This window comes from Neltuma alba, unplaced genomic scaffold, assembly GCF_004799145.2.
Source record: "Neltuma alba isolate B1F8T4 unplaced genomic scaffold, ASM479914v2 tig00010163_pilon, whole genome shotgun sequence".
Lineage (NCBI taxonomy): Eukaryota > Viridiplantae > Streptophyta > Magnoliopsida > Fabales > Fabaceae > Neltuma > Neltuma alba.
Window position 1 is genome coordinate 29,700 of NW_021635108.1, and position 12,006 is coordinate 41,705.

At 36.9% G+C, this 12,006-nt stretch overlaps 1 protein-coding gene across 1 annotated transcript; it reads left to right on the forward strand.

Moving 5' to 3' along the window:
* The first annotated feature begins 6,206 nt into the window (after positions 1-6,206).
* LOC114754583 (uncharacterized) lies at positions 6,207-6,743 on the forward strand. Its single transcript, XM_028943367.1, has one exon. The coding sequence runs from the start codon at positions 6,207-6,209 to the stop codon at positions 6,741-6,743; it is 537 nt and encodes a 178-aa protein (XP_028799200.1).
* The last annotated feature ends 5,263 nt before the right edge of the window (positions 6,744-12,006 follow it).

Consider the following 12,006-nt stretch of genomic DNA (forward strand, 5'->3'; position numbering starts at 1 on the left):
CTGATTTTTATGCTGTCCATAAATATCTTCTGGTGACTCAGCATGATGACTTGTAGGTGTCATGATTACGCTTGGTGACTCAGCATGATGACTCATCGGTGTCATGATTACACTTGATGACTCAGCACGCTGACTCAGCATCGTCATGATGGCTCTTAGATATTTTCTTTGGTTTTGTCTCCTATTTAGGGGACAAAATTATTTAATATTTGACTGGAGTATTTTATTCAATCCAGAGCTCCAAAAATTCATCCAAAAATATCATAAAATTCCTCATATTCTAGAGAAAATCTGTGAATTTTCTCAGGTCATAACTCAACCTGTAGCCCCACTTAAAAATCATTCTTTAAAATGCCCTTTTTTGGCACAACTGGCTTTTAAGTATTCTTAAAGCCATTTTGCTGGTCTTCTGGGAATGAGACTAATTTTATAATTTTCTACAGTCTCTTAGATCATACATCCCTATTTTACCATAATTTTCTGAGGTTTTCTTATGACTCAAACAATTAAATCTACCTCTACATCTCAAATTGAGTCATAAACTTATAAATTCCTTTCAAGTTACCTCAGGGGTATTTTCATCATCTCTCTTCACAAAAGAACCTTAGAATATTATTTCCCATTTTCTGGGATTTTCTTAGAATTTTCTAAGTATTTTTCATTTTTTACCCCTGATGACCGTAACTTTCTGAATTTATGGTTTTACCCCTGCTTAGGCTCAACCTCATAAAACCATCTCTTTGAGGCTTCTAACTTAACCTTTGGTCTGTATCTAGCCTCTTTTCTCTTTCTGGGCCTTTGAGACTTTACTGGAGCCTCTAACTTTGATTACCCTTTAGCCCCTTAAAACCTTCACTTTGCAGTTTAGTCCCTAAAACTGCTTTAACTTCCTTTCTCATCTTTAGGACCTCTACTAAAAAGGGGTCTGGTAGCCTATCTCATTCAGGCTATTTTTGATACTTTTAGGCCCAAAAATCGGGATGTTACACATAACGCTTATGAATGCGTGCTCTAAGGGGTTAAAGGTAGGATGTTTCAGCCAGAATGTTGAAGTAGCTCCCTGAAATTCATACCAAACAAGGATCAAAAGTACAGATCTTATGTAGTTTAAAACCAAATTTGATATTCTAAAGAATGCAGCAAAGTAGCTTCCCAATCAAAGGTCAATCTCAAGGAACTCAAGAGTCTAATAGTGTTATTAAGTGATTAAGTCACAAATCAGGGAAGAAATTAGGTGAATGCATTGGCAACTGAGCTGAAATCATTTCTAAGACTGTAATCAAATGCTACTAAAATCAGAATTTAGAAAAGAGAATGTTTTGAGATTGGAATTCAATGAGATGAATGATTCCTAGGAGGTATAACTTTGCCTTCGCTGCCTTTCTTGCATCAATCAGAATTTAAGAGCTTTAATTGAATTAATTTCTGATGAGGTAAGATTGATTAAATGGAGATTCAGCCACTTCCAAAAGAAATATTAACCAATACTTCTCAAGAATTCAATCACAATGTATAATCTATAACTAGACATAGCTAAAGAATCATACATCATTACTCTAAATCAAGAAGATAACCTCTAAATACAATTAACCAAATCTCAAATCATAGAAGTGGATAGAGGAGTCTGAATCCCAAAACAAAGATTGACAACACAATCATAATTTTACTGAAATTAAACACATATAAACTCTAAACTCTTCCCTATTTAACCATGGCTCAGGCTCCATTATATCTCCTAGAAATCCTTGAAGCTTAGCTGGACATGAGGGATGAAAGACTCAAGCTAGAGGATTGGAACTTCATCACAGCAACTGTGAGGGTTGGGAAATAGAGGATCTGGATGGAGGATTCCAGAAGGACCGAAAAAATACCAAGAGATGAAGATGAAGATGGAAAATTAAAAAGAAACTCAATTTGAAAACTCCGTCCTCCCCTAAATACTTTCCTCCTTTGTAATTAACGCCTCCCAACTGAAAATCAGTTCAGGATTCACGTGCTAACAGAAATGGAGCTCCAAGATCCGGTTCCATTCCCTCTCAGATTCTGTCGCGCGCTTTCTGGTTCAAATTGCTGATTTTCATCATATGCCGCGGCGCACATCCAAAACTGCGTCATTTAGATTAGTGACTCTGAGCTGCCTGTTGAGCCAAATTTGTCGTGGCGCTTCTTCAAATCTGCCACAGCGCTTTTCACAGAGAGTCTTGCCACTTTTGTATACTAAGTCCTTGAGTGTTTGTTTCTTTGATTTCTGGACCTGAATTCTCATCAAATTACAAAACACTCCTTCCAAGCAATTAGTAGTATTTTATCACCATTAAATCCAAAATTAAACATATAATACCATGAAAATCATGCTAGAATCAATGAAATATAAAGAGATATCAAATTCCCCCATATTAGCACTTTGCACTCCGGGCAAAGAATCACCAATTCACTTCCCAGAACACAATTAACAAGGATGTCAATCCAAGTGCAATCAGAATCCAAAACCATACACTAGTTGTATTATTTGTTGAGTAAGCCAACCTATAAAACTTTCAATTAATGACAAGAAAATTAATGCTAAACATAGCTCAATCATTACAAGTGAAATGAGAGACTCTCAGATTAAAGTATTTCTTTCTACTTACCAGGGGTTAGATTTTCTCTCCTCTCTACTAGTCTATGTTCCACCATAGGCTTGTCAAAATTCTCAACATCTCCACCATCGTACCATGTGAATTCAATGCATCAGGAGGTCTTTCTTAAGGTTGTAATGTTGGAAAAGGCTAAGATGGAATGAATGAACTAACAAGTGAAATATATGAGTAGTGAAGTATCAACTCAAAGTAAGCTAAGGTATAATCCTGAAAAGACACCAATGTGCAGATTTAAACTTTTAGAATAAAAATCCTTGCTCTTCAAACCACAATGGAATGCCTTATTTCAAAATTTTTTTTTATCACAACTTATTTTCTTCTTCTTCTTCTCTCTTTTTTTTTATATTGGATCCAAACCCAAGAAGACAAAGATATAGACATTCATGATGCACTTTTTAAAATGAAAAACCAAATGTAACTCATGCAAAACACTTGCTACAAAACAATGAATGAAATGAAAGTGAAGGCTCAAAGAGGTGGACAAAGGTTAAATGTGAAAGGGTTTGTGTTTAGGTCATAATGGGTTTAGAATAAAATGCCTCTATCATATGCATCTTGCTCATATCAAAATACAGACTCAATGAAGAATTAAATCAAGTTCTAGAGGCACATAAGACTAGAGAATATGCACACAAATTCAGAACATGTAGGCTCAATTTCCTTCCATGTGGGTTTTCTCTCATCCACTTACTTTAATTCAATCATATCTAGTTACTAACTTAATTGCGACCAAAATCAGTCCTATGGAAAAGGTTTGTAATAAGAATAATATCAACCAGGCATAGATTCTGCTATGATTGCAAAATGGATTTCCAACTTGCAAGAATACATTAAGGGTTATAAATTGATTCTCAAAAAGGTTTTTGAACAAATAACAAAGTGTAGGTGAACAAATCCAATTCCGTTTCCCTAAAATATTCAAAACCAGCATAAAACATATACTCATTTGTTTAGGAGCAGGCACCGTAGCTCATTTCAAAATAGGCCGCAGCGGTTTTTACATAATTGAACTTCCATCAAGCGTTGCGGCATATTACTCAGTGGCTGCGGTGCTTTTCAGAGAACTGAATGTTCCAACAAAAATTATCATTCAAATCATAACAAATGCAGCATTAAATCACAGGAACATGCAATGCATTATTAAGAACCAAAAACCTTTGAATTAAATCACATGTTCAGCTGCAAAACATGGCTCAACTACTTCAATCACAATTCAAATATCAATACAATCACCATCTAACTAAGCTATCAACAATACTTATCTCCCCCACACTTACACAAAGTATTGTCCTCAATACAAAACTAATGAGCTGTGTAAAGAGGGAAAAACCAACTAAAAGAAGACAAACAAACAAAGATTTTCCTAAGCTAACAGAAAAGGGTTTCCCCCACACTTGTTCTCTTAACAAGTTCAAATATGCAGATAAAAGCACATGAGATAAGGTGGAAGAAACAACCTGTAGCCTCTTGGGGGATGGAAGTGCTCATGATACAACTTGAGTAAGTGACCATTAACTTTCAGACTTTGGCCACTTTTTTCATCTACTAATTCAACCATTCCAAAAGGGTGTACTTTGGTAACTAGATAATGCCCATCCCACTTGGTTTTCAACTTTTTATGTTTAAACTTGAACTTAGCCTTGAATAACAGGACCTTATCACCCACATGAAATTGTTTCCTTAGAATTCCCTTGTCATGAATGCTTTTACTCTTCTCCTTGTAGGTTCTAGAGCTCTCATATGCCTCCATTTGAATTTCTTCAAGCTCTTACAGTTACAATTTCCTCTCCATCACAGCAGCTTCAAAATCCAAATTACATGCCTAACACGCCTTGTGCTCTTATTCAACCGGGAGATGGCAAGTTTTTCCATAAACTACCCTATAGGGTAATATTCCTATAGGTGTCTTGTGTGTAGTCCTGTAGGCCCATAGAGCTTCTTCTAATTTAATGCTCCAGTCCCTTCTTGATGGTTTAACTATCTTCTCCAAAATCTGTTTAATTTCTCTATTGGAAACCTCTGTTTGACCATTAGTCTAGGGGTGATAAGTGTAAGAATGGTTGATCACCTAAGAGGAGGGTGAATTAGGTGTTAATTAAAATTAAAATTTTTTTCACAATATAATGAAATTCATAATAAATTCTGAGTATAAAAACAATGAATTGATATAAGCATAATCACAATAGTAAAATAGTTTAGGGCAGAGAAGATGCAAATTGTGATTTATCCTGGTTCAGTCCTTACTGACCTACGTCCAATCCCTAGGCTCCCCCTGAGATTTTCAATCCACTATCTCCCTCAAGTTTAACACAGGTACTTGAGAACCACTACAACCACAAGTTTGATCCGGGTACTTGTGACGCCACTTACAATCCTTAGACTAATCAGTCTATTCAACAACAACCTCACAAAGGTAAATACTCCCCCTTACACACCGTAAGGATACAATCTGATAATGATAATGAAGATTGAATATTTCTTCTCTCAAAGAAGTGATAGATGAATCTTAAGCACGTTTGGGAAACTCTCCTCTCTATCTTACGAATACATATGTTGTAAGCTCAGAGTCTTCTTTTTTTTTCCTCATTTTGAATGCTCTTCTATTGATAGATGATGTTGGGCATTTGACCGTTAAGCATCTTCTTCCCGTTTGGCTCGAAGAATATGACCGTTGAAACTAGCCGTTAGAAGTTTTTGACAAAAGTTGATTCTTTACATCATAAATTCATTGTGGCTCTTTACCTGAAATAATCTTCCTCAAATCAAGTGATAAGTATCTGATAATCTTAGAAACAATAAGTTGGAAAACATGGAATCAATCATCAGATATTCAGATATTCAGAAAGTAATATGAACTTACTTAATCGATGCCTTGATCAATAATCCTTTAATCGATCATATTATCAATTAATTATATGAAGAAAAGATATAGCAGATATATGCAATTATTGAATAGATTATGGATCATATGATGATCGAACAAATGTTCGATAAATGATGAAGCATGTATGCAGTGAGCTTTAAATGGATTATGCAAGGATAATCTATTTCAAGTTACGTTGGCCTTCGTATCCTTTTAATAAGGAGTTATGTGTAAAAAGAAGGCTGAGAAAAGCTTAAAGATAAAAGGATAAAATATTTCAAAGTCATTGTGAAATGCTGTTACAAAATGAACTTGTACAATGATTGAACAAGTGATCAAAAACTGTTTGATCGATTATATTATCGATAAAGCTAAGTAGAAGAAATATATTTTCAAAGTGTATTGATTGAATACTGTATCGATAAACGGTTGATAGGAGAAATGATCGATAAAAAATTTCAAAGAGATTTTCATAGTGAAGTTACCGAATATAAGATGATTGAGTAAATGATTGATGAATGATTAATCGATTAAGTGATCAATAAAATACCGTTGAAAACTTATTTCAGAAATACTAGGAAAAACTTGATCGATCATGTTATGTGAAAACAGAAGTTTCAGAAGATTGGGTGATCCATCAAGTTATTGATAATTAGATTATCAATTAGGTGATCGAAAAATACAGCTTAAAAAGTAACTCAGCAATGCCAACAGTAGACCTTGACAGTATCCAGCAAGGGATGGCATGTTTCTGTAAACACAACCCACCGTCATTTGATGGAGTGTTTGACGTCCAAGTGGCAGAAGACTGGATTAACCGCTTGGAGAAGATTTTTAAAGTATTAGACTGCCCGATAGAGTGGAAAGCTCAAATGGCAATTTACAAATTAGAGAAAGATGCTGACCGCTGGTGGAAGAATACTGAACTTATCCTGGATGCTCGGAACATGAGGGTGACATGGGAAGTGTTCCTCGAGCAATTCTATGAGAAATATTTTCCAAGGCCAGTCAGGGGTGAAAGGGAAGCAGAATTCCTGACCCTAAAGCAGAAGGATAATGAGCCATTTGACGAGTATTTAGCTAGGTTTATCCATCTCTCCCACTATTCCAATTACCTACGTTACCGAGATGATGAGCGGTGGATGATGGAGAAGATGGTTCGAGGACTAAGGCCATCTTTGAGGGAGATGATTGCTCCCAGACAATTTAAACAATTCAACAAGGCAGTGGAGGCCTGCTGAATCACAGAAAGCAGCTTAAACCATCACCTGATGGTCAAGACAACTCCCAGAGCAGAGAAGGGAGATCAAGGTGGCACCTCCTCAAATGCCAATAGGAAGAGAAGGAGGCCATGGGATAATCAAAAGAATAAGAAAGGAGGCAAGCCCTCGAACGACAAAGAATATCTAACCTGCGGCAAGAGTCACGGTGATAGACCATGTATGGCTAGGTAGAATGTTTGCTATACTTGCGGCAAGCCCGGACACTTCTCGAGAGAATGTCCACAGAGCACGGAAAAGGCAAGGCCACGCACCTAAGGACAAGAATTTGCCATCACACAGGAAGAAGCCCAGAAGTCACCAAAAATGATCTAAGGCATGATCATTATTAACAACCTCCCAGTGATTGCAATGTTTTATTAGGGTGCTAGTCGTTCCCTTATTTTATATGCCTGAGCTAAAAGACTTGGCGTAGTTATGAATATGTTGCTGTATGATCTATGTGTGCATGCCAACACATTATAAGATAATTACATCTGATGTGTACTTAAACTATATAGTTGTTGTGAGCACTGTTTACTGCCTTAAACTTAATATGTATGTCTTATATGAAATTGATGAGGTAATTGGATTGAATTGGTTGTGTCCCATAATGGCAAGGACAAGACCTTGATCCTACCCCTAAGAGAAATGTAGTAAAATCCAGAAGTTAAGTTAAACTTCGTAACGGAAGCCCATACGGGCAATGGTACGATGAATGAAGCTATGTAAGTCATGATAAACCAAGGGAATTAGTGGCGATGGATGAATATAGAGTGGTTACCAAAGGAGGTGGTAACTTCCATCACTGCAAACAATGATTCTAGTCATGATGAACAAACACAATAACTCTCAGATGTTGAGGTAGTATCTCACCGAGACGTAATGACTTTTAAAGGTCACAGAGAGTAAGATAAGTAAAAGTCAAGAAGAGAGTAGTAGCCACTATTTTGAGTTACCAGATTCCCCCAAAAAAAAAAAAGAAAAGTAATCATAAGAAGTTATACAAGACAGTTAGAGGTTGAGTGTACACGCCACTAGGAAGGTGGAAGTAGTCACCTAAGCTAGACAAACTCTTACAGCCTCATTAGGGCTAGGGCACCATGATAGAGTAGCTATCTCAAGTCCTGGAATAGATGAATAGGAACTTGGAGATAGTACAGTCAAGATAGAGAGCCCTAGTGAAATGTCTTAAGGATTAAAAAGAGGAGGATGAGACAGATAGCTATGCAGGGAACTAGCTTAGAGGTTGGCATGTTCCCTTAATGTTAAGAGATACTCAGTCACTTGGGGTTTAGGTTGAGAGGCACCCTTTTCAGGGGATAAGGTCTTGGCTAGGAGTTTTCTAGAGTGGGTGGAAATTGGTCCTCCATATTAGAATTCACATTGCTCAAAATAGAGCAAGATACCCTATCCGGGCAGGAAAGGGAAGCAGCCGAGGCAAGGCTAGTGGAGTTGACCTTACCCTATGGAAGTATAACTAGCCAAGAATAAAGCTAGGCTTAGATGTATCTGAGCTTAGCAGAGTACTAGAGCAAGTAGAGAGAAGAAGAACCTCAAAAGTCCTCTCCCTATGACTTCCAGAAGCAGTTGCGAGCAGAAAGAGAGGCTCCCTCTAGTAGGGATAAGATGTCTGGATGGCACGCTACAGACATAACAACCAGTAAGAGCTTGAACTTCTTGCATTGAAATGCTAGGCATTATGCATGTTAGAGTATGCTCATACTAAAAAGTAAAGTAGAGGAAAGAGAAGTTGCATAAGTCCTCTCTCTGCACCATTCTAAAATAATAAGAAATGGTAAGAGCAACTGGAGGAATAAGAGAATTCCTAAGATAAATTGGCTTAGGCACCTAAAGAGATAAAAAGGTAGCTTGGGAAATTAACACAAGGCCCAAGAGAATGGTATTGGTTCTTGGAATAGTTTTGGGGAATTATCAGTTAGGTGACCAACTGAGTGGAGGTAACTTTACTTAGTCCTATAGTCTAAGTCTCCCAGGGATCGGTACCTCTTTGGGAAGATAAGGACTAGGGATGAGTTGGAGTTATAGAAACCTGTTTTGGTTGTCAACCGATACTGAGAGAGTACCTATGACTTCCTTCAAGATAACCTTATCATTAGTTAGGATGGGCTCAATTTCCTTCCAATTGATAGAGGAAAGTCAAAGTTAGAAGAATTAGAGCCGTAAGACCTGAACAAGAGACATTCAGGCTAGCTCCAAATACAGGAAAAACTCTATGCAATACAGAGACAGATTGAGTATTGACGGGTAAATCCTTAAGATGAGGCGAGAGACAAGAATGTGAGCTAAAAAGACCCGACTAAAGGTAGGTCAGGAAAGGGTCTAAGATAGTAAAGTGCCAGAGTTGAACCTATCAGAATCAATGCCTTGGATTCCTGTCAGTACTGTTCAGTTAAGCGTGCCTGGGCAAGAGTAACCCAATGATAGGTAACCTCTGGAAAGTAATGTAAGAGGGTGCAAAAGCCAAAAGTGTCAACTCTTTTGGCAAGAATGCACTAAGTCTAGCAAAGAATGAAACGCGAAGGTTAAGGAAGCTGTTAGGCTACCGAGTGTCCTAAGCAGTATGGTTTCGGACTAAGACCCGAGATTTACTTGAAGTTTTGGGGGTCCTTATAAAAGAAGTGGACACTACCCTCAGATTCAATGTACACATCTGCGCTTATTTTCGGTGGTAACTCAGAGGCGTACTTACCGTTAGCTGAAGTAGTGTAAGATGGTGATTTCCATACAAGTATCCGAATGGCACCATACAAAGCACTCTTTGGGAGGAAGTATAGCTCTCCCTTGTGCTGGATAGAACTCAATGAAAGAAGTAAGTATGGTCCTAAGATAGTGGATCAGACTTCCCAGTAGATTAAAGTTATTCAACAAAGACTTCTAACAGCTCAAAATAAACAAGAGCTACCCAGACATTAAAGGAGACCATTAAAGGTTGAGGTTGGTGATTAAAGTGTAATGATAAGGGAAGTCAGTCGATCCTCAAAGACTAAGAAGCTGGGTCCAAAGTATGTGGAAACATTTCAGATTTTGACCAGAGCTGGACCAGTAGCTTACAAGTCGGCCCTCCCCTTGAATTTGAATTGGATTCATAATGTCTTCCATGTCTCCCAATGAAAGAAGTACCATCCAGACCCGACACACGTCATAAACTATGATGACATTGTGCTTCGAGACAACCTGTCTTTTGAGGTTAGACCAGAGTGAATCATTGATCAGAAGGTCAAACAGCTGAGGAACAAGCAAATTCCACTGGTCAAAGTGGTCTGGAAGGGTCTTTCATATGAAGAAACCACATGGGAGATGGAGACCGAAATGAAGGAGAAGTACCTAGAACTTTTCCATCAAGGTACGCTTTAAATTTCGAGGACAAAATTTATTTAGGGGGGAGAAATGTCACATCCAGTATTATGGTAATTCGAAATAAGAAATATTCCTAAATAATTGAGGGTCAAAAATAATAAGGAGAAATAGAAGGATTTTAGTGGAAAATAATTATTATGATTTTCCAAGCCAATTATGAAAAGTTTGACTAATTAAGGAAAATTGGTCAAGAATAATTATGGGAAAAATATTCCAAGTCATAGAAATTGAGGAAAAAATAAGGATAATAACCTTTGAGAATCATATGAGATTATAAAATTAGTTTTAAGGTCAAATTATCCTTATAGAAATTACAAAGGAATTTAAGGGTGATTTAGCCTAATTTAAGGGCTTTTATTTGGAAAATTCTAAATAAATAGTTTAAGGGGAATAAAGGTTCAAGAAAATTCCTGATACCTCAAGAAATTAAAAGAAAACCCTCAAGTACCCAAGATTTTCCCTAATTTCTTTGAATAGTGGAAAAATCCGTAAGAAAAGGAAATTAATTTTTCCTTTTATGTTAATTATGGGGAAATTAATTTCGAGACAAAAGAGGGCAATTTAGAAAGATAAAAATGAGGACAATAAAATAGGGCTCTAATAGAAAATAATTACAGAGGTTAGAATACTGTAATTATAGAAAAGGATTCAAACCCGGAGTCAAAGTGCACCGATAAAGAGCTTTACATTTTGAATGATCCTCATTGAGCCAAGTGTCAAGCCCTTAATGGAGAGGATTTGAAATTGCCAAGTGTCATTTTCTAAATGGAGAGGATTTTAACTTTTGGTAATTAATTTCATTTGGATTTAGTTAATTAAGAAAGAGAAAGAAGGAACCAAGGGGGTAGTGACACTTGGTTTAGCATTAATGATGGTGGTTGAGATATTTTGAAGCATTAAATGAGCACTTTCTCCCCTAAAATCAGACCTCTATTTCGTGCAAGCCATAGGCAAGAGAGAAAAGAGAGTGTTTCAAGTGGAACCAAGGAAGAACTAAGGAGAAAGATAGCATCTTGGAGCACACAAGTGAGATTCAAGGTTAGTTTTTGGTTCTAAGTTGTTCCTTGCCTTGTTTTCTTGCTTTGTATGGTTGGAAATCTTGTTTCTCCCCTTCTTTGGGTGCTGGATGAAATGATGATGGTGTAGGGGAAGGAGTTATGTTGCTCAAATATGGTAAAACACTTCAAAACATAAAAGATCCAAGTGGTTACAAGTGATTTTAGGGTGTTTTGGAAGTGTGTTCTTTATTGTGTATTGTAAGGAGCATTTCGGTTTTGACACTAAATGGCCCATAGGATGAGATTTTCAATGTTTTGATTGTTCCATGATGTTTAAAATGGAAAAAAAATGTGGGAATAAGGCAAGAAAGGATTTTTAAACCCTATGGAAAACAAGTTCAGAAGCAAAGAGCAAAGATGGAACCTTTATGAAGCAAGAGTATTTTTGAGTTATGTTCTTGCTTTTAGTTGAAATGGATAATGATTCTTATTGTCCTTTTTATGGATTATCATGCTAGGGTTTAACCTTTGTGAAGAAAAAGAAGAGAATCAAAGAAAGCACAAATCTTTGGATCAAGGTAGCAAGGTAAACCTAGCTACTACCACTAACTGGCATTGTTGATTATTGTATGGTTAAGTGCTATTATGGTGGTTGAGCTCTCTTGATTATTATGTGGCTGCTCTTTATAGTATCTTGCTTTGGCCTTTGCATGATTGAATTTGCCAAATGATAAGCATGTTAGTTCATCAATAGTAGCTAATGTGATCATGCATAATAATGATGCTTGCTTGGTGCTATAGTTGGTTAATTTGCTACTGGGATTTTCAAAAATCTATCCCCCAAAAATAATGTAACATTTTAGGGC

What these genes read in the sequence shown, in the direction of transcription:
- LOC114754583 (XM_028943367.1), top strand. Translation starts at nt 6,207, where the DNA reads ATGCCAACAGTAGACCTTGACAGTATCCAGCAAGGGATGGCATGTTTC.